At 36.6% G+C, this 17,651-nt stretch overlaps 1 protein-coding gene and 2 long non-coding RNA genes across 5 annotated transcripts; all 3 read left to right on the top strand.

The window, feature by feature from the left end:
* Nucleotides 1-2,480: 2,480 nt before the first annotated feature.
* LOC309503503 lies at nt 2,481-4,678 on the top strand. The gene is made up of 5 exons (XR_014207665.1): nt 2,481-2,495; nt 3,253-3,451; nt 3,589-3,638; nt 4,087-4,135; nt 4,571-4,678. It is a non-coding gene; the product is annotated as an uncharacterized lncRNA (long non-coding RNA).
* Nucleotides 4,679-8,044: 3,366 nt separating this feature from the next.
* LOC309502615 (uncharacterized protein) lies at nt 8,045-11,078 on the top strand. 2 transcript variants are annotated; one of them, XM_082175020.1, is made up of 8 exons: nt 8,045-8,249; nt 8,463-8,625; nt 8,700-8,881; nt 8,987-9,146; nt 9,249-9,358; nt 10,017-10,224; nt 10,332-10,425; nt 10,648-11,078. In XM_082175020.1, exons 2-8 carry the CDS (start codon nt 8,466-8,468, stop codon nt 10,658-10,660), a joined length of 927 nt encoding a protein of 308 aa, XP_082031146.1. In that variant the 5' UTR covers nt 8,045-8,249; nt 8,463-8,465; the 3' UTR covers nt 10,661-11,078. The 2 variants fall into 2 exon arrangements, with proteins under 2 accessions (XP_082031146.1, XP_082031147.1); XM_082175021.1 differs by having other exon boundaries at nt 8,045-8,625.
* An 877-nt stretch (nt 11,079-11,955) lies between these two features.
* LOC309503528 lies at nt 11,956-16,795 on the top strand. 2 transcript variants are annotated; one of them, XR_014207694.1, is made up of 6 exons: nt 11,956-12,435; nt 12,670-12,697; nt 13,041-13,102; nt 13,500-13,661; nt 15,677-15,771; nt 16,326-16,795. It is a non-coding gene; the product is annotated as an uncharacterized lncRNA (long non-coding RNA). The 2 variants fall into 2 exon arrangements; XR_014207695.1 differs by lacking the exon at nt 12,670-12,697.
* Nucleotides 16,796-17,651: the final 856 nt, after the last annotated feature.

The following is a 17,651-nucleotide window of genomic DNA, read 5'->3' on the forward strand; positions in this document are numbered from 1 at the left end:
GATATTTACAAATGTATGCAAAAAGCATTGGATTAAAAAAAATATCAGAAATTCATTCTCACATCAGCATCTGAAAAGTTTCCATCAGCATCGCTGACGACCTCATTCTCATCAGTAGAAAAGTTTCCCTGTGAGACATGTACAGGTACTTGGACCACTAGTTTTATGCATGTACTTAAATTTTGTAAATGTTCTGGCTGATAAAGGATCAAAGAATTGCCAACCTTATGACAACAAGGAAGCACAATTCTAAAGAAGATTAACTTTGAAAAATAAAACAAATAAAAAAGCTTATTCTCACATGAGCATCAGGGCAGTTCTTGTCAGATTTGCTGATATTGTCACCACTGTCATCATTGGAAATGTTTTCCTATAAGTAGGAAATTATAAACATACAGGAGCATGTTAGACATGGTTTCTTGACTACAACAAATGGCCATGAATTTATCACTGAAAATGTTTTTTAGGCCAACATTAAAACCTGAATTACTTCAACTATATCGGGAATAAGCCATGTCTTGTATGATCTTCTCTTTTTTGCTCCTGAAGAAGAAAAAAGAGCAGATTTCTTGCTTATTTGATTAATGTAAGTCAATATGTAATTGTACAATAAGAAACAAATTGCCTAAAATACAGTTATTTGCATTCAGCAACCTATTATATTCTGTGTCCATCGCCTTTTAGTAGCTGCGGGAACAGGTGCCTCTTCATTTAAGTACACTTTATACTCCATATCCTTCAAAAAGAAACACGAAAGAGTTATTTCTTTGTAAATATAATAAAGAATATATTTTTTTGCATTAGGCTACCCGAATAGCTTAATCCAAATGAGAACATTTCCTAAAAATGCCTACAATAATGAATCTGGGTATTTGACAAAATTTACTTAGTTAATTGGAAGACATATTTTATTTTATAAGGCCATTTTTTTAAAGAAAAGAAAAGTTTGGTCGTAAAAGTCTTAGTGTTGTCTTTCACCCTGAAAAAGACGCTCGTGTAATTTACATAAACAACCGGTAATTAATCTTTTATTTTAAAAAGAAAAGTTTGGTCGTGAAAGACTCCGTGTTTTAATAAGAGATCTTTCACCCTGAAAAAGAAGCTCGTGTAATTTACATAAAGAACCGGTAAATTAATCTTTTCACTGAGGTGACGTGTTTCATTGACGCCCACTTGTTTCGCGTAGCCGATTCACGTGACACCATTGCAAGTCATTCATCAACTGTCACTTTGTATCGTGAAGGTAAGTCCGCCTTTTTATTATATAATTATATCGTTATAATGCTTTAAACTACTGTTTTGTTATACATTTCTAAATTAATGTGTATTTGTAACACTAAAACATATGAAGATGTTTTTCTTTTCTTTCTTTTTTTTGCTGTCGATGATACATTATAGGCCAATGTCCCAGATAGCAAAAAATATCGGCACGGCTTCTTTTTGCCGCCGGCCCCAAGCTGTCGGCTATAGGTGCGGCCCGCTGGCGGCGATGAAACGTTTGCCGCCGAATACGTCACTCCCAAATTCTGCGAGATGCCGCCGGCGAACAGCCGCCGGGCCGCCGACTTCATTCTCTCTGGCGGTTGCCGCCGTCTAAATGAACCGCGGCCGGCTGGCGGCAAGCCGCTTTGAAATCGACCAGCCATGAGTGAAACTGACAGCATCTTAACTACTTTTCACATTTAAAGCGATTATAATTATTATGTGAATTATATACATTTTTGTTGTTGCTCCAAAGCCATTAGGGGTTATAACAGATTTGACTCTGATTCCATGATAAGGTTTAGGACATTACATTTAAATTACTTTGAAACTCTGAAGCGATAATATGTAAAATATATAGAATTATTTTATTCACTTAAGGTGACAATTCTTTACATTTCTTTGATTTATGCACAATTTGAGATGCACCAATAGACCAAAAAGAATTCCTTTTGTAAAACTTACTTGGCAATAAATATCTTTCTGATTCTGATTTGTTTTTAAAATAAATATTTCATTCATGGTTTGAACAATTTAGCAGAATAAATGGATGAAGTTAGATTTTTCACCAATGCTTGAAATCAGTGAACAGTGAAAGACATCTGCAACTTGGCCAAAATCTTGGGTTTGCTTTATATTTTTTTATTAATTTGCAACCATGGTAATGTCTATGAGAAACATGAAAATCCCTGTTTTGACCTGAAGGATAAAGTGAAATATTTATAAATATTTTGTCTCTCTGTCACTCCAGGAAATTGTGGTTATGTCTTTCATTGTTTTACAAGCTCAATTTTTATTTTATTTTACCTTTTACATGTATAAGGGATTACTTTGCAGTCTGCAATTGCGAGTTTTGCGACCTGTACAAATGTTTAAGAAAGTGTTAAAGCACAAACAGAGAAGTACCTCCACCGGTCGAGAGGGGCAGCACCTAAAAAACTGAAGCAGATTTACTCGTCTCGTCTCTTCACACGGTTTCAGTATTTGGAGAGAGGGAAGATACGATCTTTTAAGTAAGTACATTTTTCCTTTTTGTGTAACGCAATATTACTATGTTCATTTTTGACATTGTTTTTAGTTCTTCTTCTTAAAATCTGTTCTTGCCTAACTAGTCAAGCTAAAGTAAGTTAGCCTTGTTTGCAAAGTTTCCGCCATGTTTCCGCCATAGCTAGGCTAACGTTACTTGGTTTCTTCCTGGCGTTGAGTTTTCTTCTCCTTCTAAGTATGTTTAACTGTTATGTATGTTTATACAAGTGTGAGTACATGTGGTTTAAGATAGTATTGGTAAGTCGAATTAACTAACGTTACAGTTCCTGAACTACGGACAATTATTCTGCCGCCTGCGTGGGAATGGTAACGTTAGCAAAATCTTCACGACAAGAAAGACTGATCAGTATAACTTGTGTTGTTTTCTAACTAAACATGATTATGCTGCTAGTCTATATTACAGTGTTCGCTACCACATGCTGTTTCACCTTTTTTACACACTGGGTTCAAGCATGTTCTAACGTTACATGTTAAATGTATCTAGCTACAGTAGGTAGCCAAACTTTACATCTAGAAAGACTTAGTTTAACTTTTGGTGTTTTCTTACAAAAATAACGATGTAGGTTGTTTATATGATTTTGTTTGTCTGAACATGGTTTTCTGTTGATCCACTTGTGAAAATTACTGCTTTTTCGAAGGTGTGAGCATTTTAATGTTGTTGATTTTGCCTGAAATTTTTTTTATCAAAAAGTATACTTTATGCTAATGTGTCTTCTATTTTAGATGCTTCACATTGTTCAGTTTATCACCAAGGAGGATCTGCCATTTGCAGTGGTTCCGCAAGAGTGGCTCAGCGAAGGGCATGTGCCATTGGCCCCCATTTAACCTCCGCAAAAAAGACAAAGGAACAATTTAGCCATCCGCTGCACACCTCCACACAGCACCTGGGAGAAACATCATTTTAAGTTCATGAAGGGAGCAGGTAAATGGGTCTGACTTGTACATTTGATTTTCCTTTATTTCATCTGTGTAATTTATTTGTCTGTTTATTGTGGATAACGGAATCTTTCATTCATTATTATTATTATTATCATCAAATTTCTGTTTCCTCTTTCTCAGAACCAGGTTTCTCCCCAGTAATCCAGAATCCGCCAAGAGTTTGAGTACAAGTAAGTGATGTTATTTGTGAAGTTTTTTTGTCTTGGAAACTATTGCTTCTATTTAAAGTTGGCATGAACCGGAAGTTACAAACGACTTTTCTCCAGTGTTGTGACGTATTTCCAAGTGAAAGGGAATATTGAATAGAGGAGCAGGGTTTTACTCTAGCGCTCCTCCTCTCCATCTCTGCTCATAGCAGACTAATGGTTTGAGGGGAGTTGCTACGCCCTCACGCCATTGCACATGACCGGAAGAGAAGTCGTTTCGAGGGGGGAGGGAAGGGTAACGTATTTGATTAAAGATTATAAGGGTACATGAAAAAAAAAAAAAAATGAAGTTCAGAGATGAATCATTTACATAAACACTACAATATTACATATAAAAATACAAATTGTAAAATTTGATTTCATGCTGACTTTAAGATGATGAATCCTTTAATCATAATCTGTTTTTCACTAGGACACTTGATGGGATTCGCTGCAGCAGTTTCTGGATGAAAGGTGTTGAGGTGTGTTGTACATTCCATTAGCTTTGCAAAGTTCAATTATTGTTTCATTACTGAATATGCAATACTCTAGCCTGACTACGTCAGACTTTCATACTAGCCGTTACGTAGACGCTGTCGTTCACAGCCATGTTCACTCCGGTATTTCGCTCGATGGTTTTGTTTTCGCATCATACATGTGTTTACAGTGGAAGTTAGATGCGGCTGAGCATGCGCATAACACACGCCATAACCAAACGTTATGTGATTGGCTTACGGGTAACCAATGATTTTAAACTTCAGACAACCCCCCCCCCCCCCCCCCCCAAGAAAGAAAACGCTTTTCAATTATGCCATGCCAGACTCTGTCTACGAAGCAAAGCGAAGTAGCAGAGTTTGGTATTACCAGGCTAGCAATACTCTGCATTGAAATGAAAGCTGTTATGTTTGCTCCCCCAGCTCATCAAGTACTAAGCTTTACACCCCCGGCAGCAAATTTACCCTGGCAGCATATGGGTGAAAACTCTGGAGGTATGTAATACGTTGCGCTTTACTAAGTGTTACATTTAAGTCCAATTCATTAAATGTATGCAATAACTAGGGCTGGACGATTTTGGAAAATAATCTAATTGCGATTTTTTTTTACCAATATTGCGATTGCGATTTAATATGCGATTATTTTTTAAGCTCTTTATCTTTTCTATTTTTCAACAAAAACAAGCAATAAATCATTGTAAAATAGGGAAGGGAATCTTTAGGCACCTCATGAGCCGATACATTTTTTTTCTTTAATTGATCTTATTAATAAAACTTAAAATATTTAATTACATAATTATAATTAGGCCTACTTATAATAATTACACATTAAAAAACTAAATTAATGCAATTACATGTTAATAATTTTAACAAATATAGCTTCAAAACAAATAACAAAGAGGGAAAAAAATATTACAAGCAATAAACAAAGAGTGCTTTCAGTATTTAAGAGTAGGCTGTCTGAACGTGTTCATCTCTTTTGAAATTATAAGATGTGGTTTGTCCTGTTTGTTTAATAACTGACTGTGTCACATTACCGGTAAATTCGCGTCATAAAAGCATTTTGAGATGTAAACGTACATTTAACCACGTAGACTCGCTCACAGCCGCATGCTCAAATGCTCTTCGCAAAACGCACGTGAGTATTTGAAATTGAAAGCAGCTTCTGTCGGTGATTTTCATATTTTTAATATATAAGCCAACTGCATTCCAAGACATATGATGCCTTCGTAGAACATTTGTTAGTAAAATACCGGCGGGCGAGACCGCGCACTAACTTACTGAAGTAACATCACGCAGACCGCGCGTATCTCATATCTTGCGCAATGAAGCCTGAATGTCCTTGTAACTCGCTTCAACTTTTCCGAACTTTATTAAAGATTATTTCTCGTAAGGTTCGAGTGGTGTCGTGTGTGTGTGTGTGAGAGACAGAGGAATTAGAAGCAAGCAGAATACGGTTGTTTATAAAGCACGCGCGTCGTACACGTCTGTGTTTAAAACTAAGCTCAGACATATACAATACAGAATCGTTGGAGAGAATCTATAACACAATATAACATAAATTAAACATAAACTGTTATTTCCTGTAGCCAGGTCTATATGTGTCCATAGACTGTAAAAAATAGTATATGTCGCGTGCCAAGTTGATGCTTCATCTGTAAATCAGACTGGTTTACTCTCGCGTGTCACGTGACCAGACTATAATCGCAGCTTTGCGGTTTAAAAAATCGCATTTCATCATATCGCGATATTATCGCAAATGCAATTAATCGTTCAGCCCTAGCAATAACTTCAAACATATTTTTACATGTCAATGATTATCAATAGGAGGGAGAAAGTCATTGCTCTATTGTTGGCCCTTGTACTGCAATGGCATCTCGTGTCAAGCATGAAGTTTTCAGCTGTGAAGGTATATTCTAACCCTATGTCTTAATGTCCAGTGTTTTAACAGTATTGCAAATAGTGCCTTTAGTTGTTTGTTTTATTTTATTTTTTAAATGTAGAACCAAGCCCTGAGGGAAAGCAATGCACGAGCAGGTGAGAACTTGCACTGTTTCTTAAATTGTACTTTTTTGTGTGTGATGTAAGTCCAAAATTACCATATGCCTTTCATTTTGTAGCTTCGGATGACAGCGGCTTACTTCAAGAGCAGGTGAAGCAAGTTCAACAAACAATGTTGAAGACGTTTGCTTGCACTGGGCAATCAGGTACAACTTGCAAACAGCACCTGTGGTTGTTGGTTTAATTCCCACTGGGGCTACCTGTACATGTAGTAGACCTAGATATAAATGTTATAGTTTAGTAGTTGAGGGACCAGGACTGACTATTTTATTCTGGGAAACCCTGTAGGTGCAGATCAGACCCTTATGCTGTGACGTCTTGCAGAGTTTGGCGATGTTGTGTCTGTTGGAGTTATCCCTGTCAGGGGATCTGTTACTCCCCCTACACACCCAGGAAGATTTGCCGTGTCTTGACAACAGTTTGAAGCAGGATAAAAAGCTCCAGGAACAATTTGTAAGTTTGCTGATTATAACGCCATAGAGTAATCTAAAAAGTAAAATTTAAGATTGTGTACTGCATATATTACAGTCTGAATCCTTAGCCTTTCACATTTTTTATTTATTTATGAGAAGCTTCAGAGAAATGTAATTTGTAACACTTTTTTGGATTTTCAGCTCGGTGTAGGGGATAAAGCATGTTTTAGAGACATGTTCCTTTAGACCATTGTTCAAAGTAAGTTGGATATTTTTTTAATTATATTTATGTAGATGTGTATGGCTTCATGCAATTCAAATGAAATGACAGATCTGTATTTTCTAAATTAGCCATCCGGAAGAACCTGGCAACCCAGGATGCCACTGATGAAGCGGTCTAGGTTAATGTTTCGTGTTACCTGAAAGGAGCATCTGACCGTAAAGGCAGAAAAAGGCACCGCACAGCTGAGAGGGACCCACAGCCGACCACTTAGGCTGACTACTGACACCCCAGAATCACTGACAACTGGAATCCTTTCTTTATCTTGCAGTCAGTAACATCAAGACCCCTAAAGAAGTCAGAAGTGTCACACTATACTCACTAACTGTGGAAATTACTTTCTTTTTTTTCTTTTTTCAAATAATGCTTGTAAGTCCTTGTGCCACAGGTCAGCATTGCATCTATAATGGTCTATTCTACTCCAGAGCTTTACTATAAATTACTACAACTTAACCTATTGTTAGAAATGGCTTGTAAATGTGATGTCATACTTTGATTTATTTGGTATCCTGCACATTATTTCGTATCAAGTATTCTCTTTACTTGTCATAATGTTTACAGGTAATTTTTTTCACCCTAGAGCTGTCCTCTTTATATGAACAATTATTGTAAGAGTTGTAATTTGCTTGTAAGGCTGTTTTTTGTTTGTTTGTTTTTTTTTACCAAAATTTAATAAGAAACCTGCATGTTAGTATATTGATTTATTTATTTTTCTGTTATGTTTCAGTGATCTGACACATCTTGTTTAAATGACAGTTAATGTACTTTGAAATGTGGAATAAAAATGCCAAATGGATATTTGTCTGGTTTGAGCAATCATTATTCTTGATAAACTGCATGCTATAAATATTAAATATTATATATATATAGCCAGAATAAGCGGCGGCAGATCGCTCGAAAATAGCGCTTGCCTCCAGCGGGCCGCGGAAGGGCCGCCTTAAATAAAACGGCGGCGGGACGGCGGTTGGCCCGCGGGCCGGCCGCGGAACGAAGGCGGTAGGAAGGCGGCTGCCGCTTTTAAAAAGCGGCTGCCGCCGGCGGTGCGCCGTCCAACGTGTTTGCGATGTCGCCATTCTGCCGCTTCTACTGCCGCCGGAGCGCCGACGGTGGGCCGCCGACTCATTGCTATCTGGGGTATTATATTATAGCCTATAATTACCATATACCGCCTATATCAAAACTTTTTTTAATAAATGACTATAAAAAGTAAGCTTTATCTATTGCTAACAAAAACCATTACTTTTTTTTTGCTAATAATTGATATCATTGTACCTTTTTGTTACCTTAGATTAGAAATAAATTATCTGCACCGGACGAGACCGTGAGTCGCTGGCTGGTTGCGTTAAAGGTAACACTGTTGTCATGGATACAATCAGCTGAAGGCAACAGATAAATGTGAATGATGAGACTTTAGAGTTTTGTACACCTTTGGATTAATATATATATATATATATATATATATATAATTATTAGTATTATTATTATTAATGAATAAATGTATTCATGTTTGTTCAATTGTATGTATGTAAATATGTATGCATGTATTTATTTATTTATTTAGAAAATGAGCAAAACATGGGTTCTGGTGGAATGGAGGGAGGAGCCTCCCACCTATGATATTGTCCCTAAAAAGGACATACTAAAAAAAAAGTTTGAACCTGGAGATGTTGTGGATGTGGCTTATGAAGAGGAAAGTTCCCCAGCCACAGTTATAGATTTTGATGGTAAAAGTTCAGCAAACAAGACTTAATCATGATATAGAAGATATGTATTTCCTACTTTATTTTTGTCCCTTCAGAGAACAAAGATACCCTCAGGAGGAGGATGTTTAGGCTAGAGGGGAAAAGAAAAAATCAGCCATGTTTGCAAAATGATGCAAAAAGAGTAGCAAAGAAAAAAAAAACGTACACTCCAACTCAGTCCCCATCTCACTCCAAAACGTCCTCATCATCTGATCAAGAGCCTCCAGTCAAACATCAAGTAATACCTACATATTTTAAATGGCTACTCTTATTTTTCATTATGCTTATTTAAATCACAAATATTAATGACACCGAGATACTAATATTGTGTGTCCATCTTTAGGTCATCCACCGAAAGGACAGTATGTTAATGCAAGAGATTAACAGCATGGAGAGTCAAGCTGGAGAGCATTCAAGCCGAGAAACTCAACTTGAGAGAGAAATTCTTAAATTAAAAAAAGAAAATGAGAATCTAAGAGCACTTAATATAGCTCTGCAACAAGGTATTCTTTTTTCCTTCATGTATTTCTGTCTATCCATCTATATATTAATTTATCAGTCAGTGTGGTTGTCTGTTAGTAATCATTTATTTTGTATTTTTTAAGAAATTCTTCCAATGATCAAGTGCAGCATGAACCAGGACACTCGTGTTGCTCAACTACCACAAGTTGCTCAACAACCACAAGATTCAAGCCAGAAGAATCCCCCTGAAAAGGTGAATACAAATATATTAGTTTGTTTATATAGCCTATATTCACGTAAAGTGTTGTGCAGAAGTCGTAGAAGGCATGTTAACTTCATGTTTCATTTTACTTTTGTAACAAAATACACATTTGGTATGTGTGATGAGGTTCAGTTCAGAAATAATAAGGAAGGAAGAAGACAGGGGTCGGCTTGAGCGGGGACGCTCGCTTTATTCACGTTTCTCACAAACAAAACAAAAGGTGCGCACAAAGCTCGTTCACCGTGCATAAGCACAGCCACAAAACACAATAACTCAGAATATTCTCTCGATGACTCTTTCAGGTTCTCAGCAGCACACACGAGGTCCCAGCTCGTCTCTCGCTCTCTCACTCTCTCCCACTCCGGTTTATATCCGGTCTCTCCACGCCAATTACTGAAATCAGACACAGTTGTTCATCATCTGCACTTGATCTACTTGCGCTCCGCTCTGTTCCGTCCTCTCTCTCCCGCTACAGACTCCGCAAAACCACGCCCCCTGATCACCCCCTTGACTATAAAACAGCTGGCACACTAAACCAAAATATATCACTTTTTTGTTGAAGAATCTAACAAGCCTAACACTTTTGCACAGTATGTAGTCAAAGTTATATGCTTTTAGATATAGTTTCCCTAACTTTTTTTCTTGACAGAAACAGGGGCTAGGAATTAGTTCAGCTGTCCTGACAAGTTGTGGACGGGGGGGCACATCATGTTCTGCCATGGTGAAAGATCTGGCAGTGGCAGTGTTTGGGAGAGAGACACTTGCCACACATGGGCTGTCTGGAAGGGCTGGCAATGCTAACAAAGACGTTATGGCAAAGCCAGCTCTTGACCAGGACAAAGTTGTGCTGATCCTAGGTGAGACAAATGTCCTGCTTTTTTTCTTCACGCAAACATGATGTTGCAGTTATAGTGCAAAATTGTAATAATGTTATCACATATGATAAGTGGAATTGCATTTACAGACACAGTACAAAAAAAGTTCCCTGATGTTCCAAAAAAGTTCATCAGGGCAGCACTAAGAGAAAAGTTAAATGATGAGCACAAGTTACAAGTAAGGTAATAATTTGTCATACAACTCACTCACTCACTCACTCACTCACTCACTCACTCACTCACTCACTCACTCACTCACTCACTCACTCTCTCACTCTCTCACTCACTCACTCACTCACTCACTCACTCACACTCTCTCACACTCTCTCTCTCTCTCTCTCTCTCTCTCTCTCTCTCTCACACACACACTTTTTTAAAAATTTCTCTTTTTTTCTTGTTTTTCAGGAAAACAGTGTAGAGGCTTCATTTAAAAGATCAGAGCAACATTTGGCTGTGAATTGGACTCAGCTTCGCTCTGCTCTTACAGTTTCAATTAATACAATAAATAATTTGTGAAAATACATTGTTTGTTGTGAAGTTATTCCCCCTGCATGAATCCTACAGAAGACATAAGAAGACCTGTATAATTGCATATCCACAACAGTCCTGCAGGAACTTTGAATATTATATTTTAACACCCTGCAGGGATGTAATTCCTTCATGTTTTCCTTCACAAAATTCCTGCATGTTTTCCTTCACAAAATTCCTGCAGGTATTCCTTCATAAAATTCCTGCAGGTATTCCTTCAGGAAAATGAGCTGAAAATCCTGTAGGAAATCCTGTAGGAAATCTGCATAATATTCCTGCAGGATTCCTGTAGGTTATTTTTGTAAGGGAAATCCGTCCCGCGCAGGTCTCTAATTAGACTTTAAAAACAAACGACTAACATTATGTTTAACAGTAGCCTAGGCTGCAATCTAGTGTATGTCCCATACAAAAATGTAATATATGGCCATATATGTACTTATATTTTAAATAGCATGACATATATCTATAGGCTACATTTGACTTATCTGAGAACACAATATATGACTGCAACATATATCTATACATATATTTGACTTATCTGAGAACACAATATATGACTGCAACATATATATACATATATTTGACTTATCTGAGAACACAATATATGACTGCAACATATATCTATACATATATTTGACTTATCTGAGAACACAATATATGACTGCAACATATATCTATACATATATTTGACTTATCTGAGAACACAATATATGACTGCAACATATATATACATATATTTGACTTATCTGAGAACACAATATATGACTGCAACATATATCTATACATATATTTGACTTATCTGAGAACACAATATATGCCTGCAACATATATCTATACATATATTTGACTTATCTGAGAACACAATATATGACTGCAACATATCTATATATATATTTGACTTATCTGAGAACACAATATATGACTGCAACATATATGAACATTTATGTGTCCAAACATGTGAAGAAAATATTTGAGTTCATCCATATATGATACCATATATCTGCATATATTACAGTATTGGTTTCTCGCATATATGGACAACATTAATTATAAATATGTGACATACATATTTGTTTTCCACATATTTAATAAATGTATGTAAACATACACTGTAACCCTGTATTGTAAATTTACAACGAATTTCTTACAGAATTGTACTTTATTTCCATAATACAGTATTAAGCTGTATCTTTTACAGAACAGCTGTAAATATACAGCACATTTCTGTTTTCGTCCTGATAAATTCGTTATATAGGATCATACCATCATACTGACTGAAAAGGCATTGCATTGTAGGATTGATTTCTTTCGCGCTCAATTCAGTTCAAATGTGACGCGTCATGCGAGCAGACAGTAACGTTAGGTAGCTACAACAGACAAACTTGTTTTGTCAGCGGGATTCAACTGAACAAATAATCATTCTTGTTATCAAGATAAACAATGTCTGCGAATCTGTGAGCAATTTTAAAGCTTTTTTGAGGTTCGGTTCGGTTCGTATTTCAAACAGTTGCCTGTGACGCAGCAGAAAATGGACGACGTTAACGGTAGCAGGCAGCTACCTGAAGACGGATGGAAGAATTTGTCATTGAATAATCTAACCTGCGCGTGACGATAAGTGGGATTTAGAGTTTGAGAAGATGGAGAATTGTTCAACTGAGTGATACGGTAAGCCAATATATAAGTTATTATTATTTTTATTTTTTTGCGTTCGCATTTCTACATTGTTTTCACGTATTTGGTTTGATGAACGCGGTTTACTACCGTGGCCGCGCAAGAAATTCACTGACTCTGTTCCACCTGTTTATCAAGTAACGTTAACTTCGACATTTCATATTATAGGCAACCTTTACCATGCTATTTGCATGACGTGCATTTGATATATATTTTTTTTCGTTTTAGGCTTTGTAATCTGATGGCCAGTGTTAATGTAAGTGCTTTTAAGTGTTACAGTTATAGTCTATGTGGTAAAAAAAAAAAAATGCTGTCAAATTCTGTCAGTTCTGTGATCGTGCTTTTGAATCGTTGTCAGAATTTTGCTAGCACATGAAAATCCATGTTCCTAATGCTGTTTTCAAATGTAGTGGGCCTATTCCTGATTGCCATCCCATGGTCCTACAACTAACGTTACTCCCTAATTCAAAGAAGTTAGACGGTGTTATCCTTCAAGCAGATAATAGAGATTATTCAGCAAATCTCATTAATTTGTAATATGTTTTATGTTTTGGTTCTGTTGATCAAGGTTGTGCTGTCCTTTTTAAAAATTGTTTCAGGAATTTGCATCGCTGATGTCCAGCAATCTACATTTGCCGGAAAGTCCACGACTTATTTCCTGGTATGTAAACATTAAAGGGGTAGATGAAACCTAAAATGAAAAGCCATCATTTACTCACCCCACTGCAAAATATGTTTTTCTTAATTAGTGTTTTTATTTTGTTTCCAGTCCAGATATCTACAATTCTTACATGAAGAAGCATTTAATAGACACGTAAAAATTGTCTTGTTTTCTGAAAGAAGTCAAAATTAAGTGAGTTTATGCTTAAAACAAAAAAAAATTATATGCCAGTGCATTCTAGCATTCTAACCAATTTACATTTTTAGTTGAAAAATTTTATTCATAGAACTATGAATAGACAACTACATCGAACCACAGTGGAACCCACAGTAGTTATTTTAATTATTAATATTATTTATTTATTCCTTTTTTTTTATTTTTTTTTATTCCATTACAGGTCAATCTCTAAGCAACCAGTGCTGGATATTAAGTTTGGAAGGTCAAGGTGTGTGTGAAGGATCACAGCCTCTTCATCACTGGCCTGGCAGTGCTGTTTGCCTCCTCCTATAACTTCAGCTTGCAGTACCAGGAAGAGGCAGCACCTTGAGTTTGTTCAGAGGTTAGTCATTGGCATATTTGCCATTCATATATATATATATATTAGACTGAATTGTGTCACTAACCTTGACTTGACAGTATTTATTATGTTGACTACTGGTATGAACAATATGGCCCTGGTTTCCATACAGGGCTTAGCTTAAAGGGGTGGTTCGGGATTTTTGACATCGGACCTCATTTTTAAGTCAGCCTGGTTGTTATTCATCAGTGGAGACATTTAAAAAAAAAAAATTATCCAGTCCTTATATTTGGATAGTTAGCCGATGCTAGGCTAGCGCGAGTCAATGGTTTATGTTAGCCAGCCATTAAAAAACGTTTTACCCACTCCACAGTGCACCAAAAGCAAATCAATTATAACACTAGACTATCGATGTATATGTCCGTTGAGAGAATAGGCCTAATGTTAGAAATCAAACTTACCTTTCATCACATTGCATTAGTTATAATTTGTTCCCTGTAATCATAAGCCTTGTCTACAGCAGCAGCGGAGTGATATTGATTACCTAGGCAACCGAGTGAGCCGGTGTATGACGCAAGTGTATTTACCTGCCGCTGGTACACTGATTACAGTGCGCTTCTGTTCTGTGTTTACTTTTTGCCGCATTACTAACCGGAGCAAAGTAAAATTCCGCAGCTGCTGAGAAACCAGTTCCTTTGGGATCATTGAGATGAAAGGTAAGTTTGATTTCTAACATTATTCTCTCAACGGACATTTGCATCGATAGTCTAGTGTTATAATTGATTTGCGTTTGGTGCACTGTGGAGTGGGTAAAACGTTTTTTAATGGCTGGCTAACATAAACCATTGACTCGCGCTAGCCTAGCATCGGCTAACTATCCAAATATAAGGACTGGATCTCCACTGACGAATAACAACCAGGCTGACTTAAAAATGAGGTCCGATGTCAAAAATCCCGAACCACCCCTTTAAGCCAGGTCTAGGCCTTAATAAAATTAGGGTATTTAAGCAGCTTTTATAATAATGTATCATAAAAAAAAAAAAAAACATTACTGGTGTGCATCTTGAGACAAAACAGTGGCAGTCATATATTTTAAGATATGTCAGTGCACGTTGTTTTCAGTTGAAGGATTAGTGAAAATTCTGTCATTAATTACTCACCCTCATGTCGTTCCAAACCTGTAAGACCTTCGTTCATCTTCAGAACACAAATTAAGATATTTTTGATGAAATCTGATAGGTTTCTGAACCACCCATAGACAGCAACGTCTTTGCAACTTTTAAGGCCCAGAAAGCTAGTAAAAACATTGTTTAAATAATCCATGTAACTAGTGCAACCTTAAAGGAGAACTCCGGTCAATTTTAACATTGAGCTCATTTTTTTGTAAATTTGGAGTGCTGTCAATACAGAGAACGACGACAAAAATCGGTGTTGCCTACACTGTGTTATCCTCTTTTTAAAATTTGCACCCTGTTGACTTCAATGGGGCAAGTTTTAAACCTGCTTTTAGCCTCTTAATATCCTTGATGTGTCATACAAGTGCCCAGCCATTGTGAGTGATTCCTTCAGCGTGAACACGGGTGAATCTGACTGCAGTAGATGTGAAAGATATCTTGTTGAAACATCTACAAATGTCCATATATGGGTGAAAATGCCCCTTGAAATCAATTTAAGGTGGCAAATATTACCCCTTAATAAAAAATGTTAATTTCTGTCACTGCTGTAAACTGACCACTGCATAGAATATGAAAAATATGAATATCTTTGTCAGTCAGCTGTCAACAGGCCTAAACAAGCCATGGCACCAAGCACAGAAACACAATCAGTAAAATGTTATCTAATTATTATCAAGAAAACTTTGAAAATATCGATCGAGACATATTTTGTCAATATTGCGCACCCCTAATGCATGGTATTCATTTTGATTTCTTCGGGTCTTAAAAAGCCTTAAATTTGACTTTAAAAAATGTGCAGAAACCCTGCTTCATAATATTTAGGTTGAACCACTGTAGCTATATATTTACCAATGTTTTTACCACTTTTCTGGGCTTTGACAGTTGCAATGATATTGATATCAATGGAAGGACAAAACTATCAGATTTCATCAAAAATATCTTCATTTGTGTCCCGAAGATGAACAAAAGTCTTGAGGGTGAGTAATAATGACAGAATTTAAATTTTTGGGTGCAAACATGCATTTTAGTCTGGTAAATCATGTTGTCATATATGCAATAAACATTGCAAGGCTTGCAATTAAGTTAAATTATTTCTGTCACAAATGTTTGGGCTGGATTCTGGCAGTGTGTGCTCTATATAAACGGAGAGTCTAAAGACTGCCTTTCCACTAATACTCTGATGGACCTGATGAGGGGATGATATTGTTAATGAGCTGGGTGATGAGTAGACAAAAGTTGTAGAATAAAACTTTAAATCTGGCAACCCCACTTCCAAAAATTTAGTTAGTTGACAGTGTGCATGTAAACAGACACATTGAGTTGATGTATTTTACCAGGGCAGAAAAAATATCAGTTATTGATCACAACATCCAACATTGCATTTTTTTTTTTTTTTCACAACATCCAACATTGCATTTTTTTTATTTTTTTTATGTTGTTCAGTTTTAGACAGCTTTTGTGCTTTCTCTCTTTGTCAAAATATATACACTCAGTTAATAATATTTAATTGTTGTTTTTTTCTGCCTTTTAGACGCTTTCTTGACATCAATCCTGAACGTGGATCAAAAACAAAGAAAGGACAAGTAACTTCAAAGAAAACTGGCCAAGTTGTGCAAAACAAGACCACCACTGTAAGCCTACAGGTGTCCTCACTTCTGTGAAAACTTGCAGAGTTTGAATGGGATTTCGTTTGCACTTTTATGGACTTCAAAAAAGAAACAGAATTTCACTGTCGTTATAAACGTTGGAAGAGCCAGGACATTTTTTAATATAACTCTGATTGTATTCGTCTGAAAGAAGAATGTCATATACACCTAGGATGACTTGAGGGTGAGTAAATCATGTGCTAATTAAAATGTTTGGGTGAACTATTCCTTTAAGTGCTAACTGTTACCTGTTTGTTGTTAAGTGTTAAAATTGCATTTTATGTTTAAAAAGTAATTCAGCCAACATGTTCACAGATGGCATTTTAACTAAATAAATGTTTTAAAACCCAGAAAATGTTGTTTTCTTTTTCCTAGTGTGACTACTCTTATGAAACCTTAAAGTATAATATTTTAATTATGTAATAATAAAAGCAGTATTCCCTGTAAAAATACAATTTATTGCTGTCGACAAGTTTAATAATGTAAAATGTGGTATATACTAGTGTTGCACGGTGTACCGATACTTCAAAAGTATCGCGATACTCGGAAATTAAAAACGTCACGATACCTAAATTTATCAGTATCGATACTTTAAAAAAAAAAAAAAAAAAACGCCTCCCATATGGACGTCTGTGTTTTTTTCCTGACGCACGCAGCAAAGAACCTGCCGCTGTCAGTGTCATGTGACAAAACACTACAGCGAGATGGCTGCATGTGCGAGCACAAGTGGTCCACGACTCGTAGAAATAGATGACGCGAGGAGTGACATATGGAAGTACGTTGCCTACCTTTCTCTGTTGCACGGTGAACCGATACTTCAAAAGTAAATCGGAAATGAAAAACGTCACGATTCCTTAATTTATTAGTATCGATACTTCTAAGAAAGACCGCCTTCCAGATTTGTAATGCCGGCGACACACTGACTGCGTGTCGTGTCCGTTTTTATTTCGGCTCCCATGTTAACTGCCTGCGTGACATGCGTCTGGGCGCAGCTCGAGACGCGCGGAAAACGTGTGCATGCTAGAAATAGAACCGACGCCTATTTTTCACGTGACACGCAAGCGTGTTGGAAGCGTTTCCAGGCAAAATAGAATAGGAAAAGATGTTTCTATGTCATTTTGACACGAATACATATTAATAAATGACATTTTGATGTTTGAAAGTTTTGACATAAATACAATATAAATGTATTCTGTAGCCTATTTTGCCGT

The sequence above is a fragment of the Leuciscus leuciscus genome (assembly GCF_965113295.1).
Source record: "Leuciscus leuciscus genome assembly, chromosome: 7".
Taxonomy (NCBI): Eukaryota; Metazoa; Chordata; class Actinopteri; order Cypriniformes; family Leuciscidae; genus Leuciscus; species Leuciscus leuciscus.

Bases quoted from the DNA above. Each gene is read 5' to 3' on its own strand.
- LOC309502615 (XM_082175021.1), top strand. From the start codon at position 8,466: ATGAGCAAAACATGGGTTCTGGTGGAATGGAGGGAGGAGCCTCCCACC. The intron at 8,626-8,699 runs GTAAAAGTTCAG...TTGTCCCTTCAG, and splicing joins CACAGTTATAGATTTTGATG to AGAACAAAGATACCCTCAGG. The intron at 10,225-10,331 runs GTGAGACAAATG...TTGCATTTACAG, and splicing joins CAAAGTTGTGCTGATCCTAG to ACACAGTACAAAAAAAGTTC.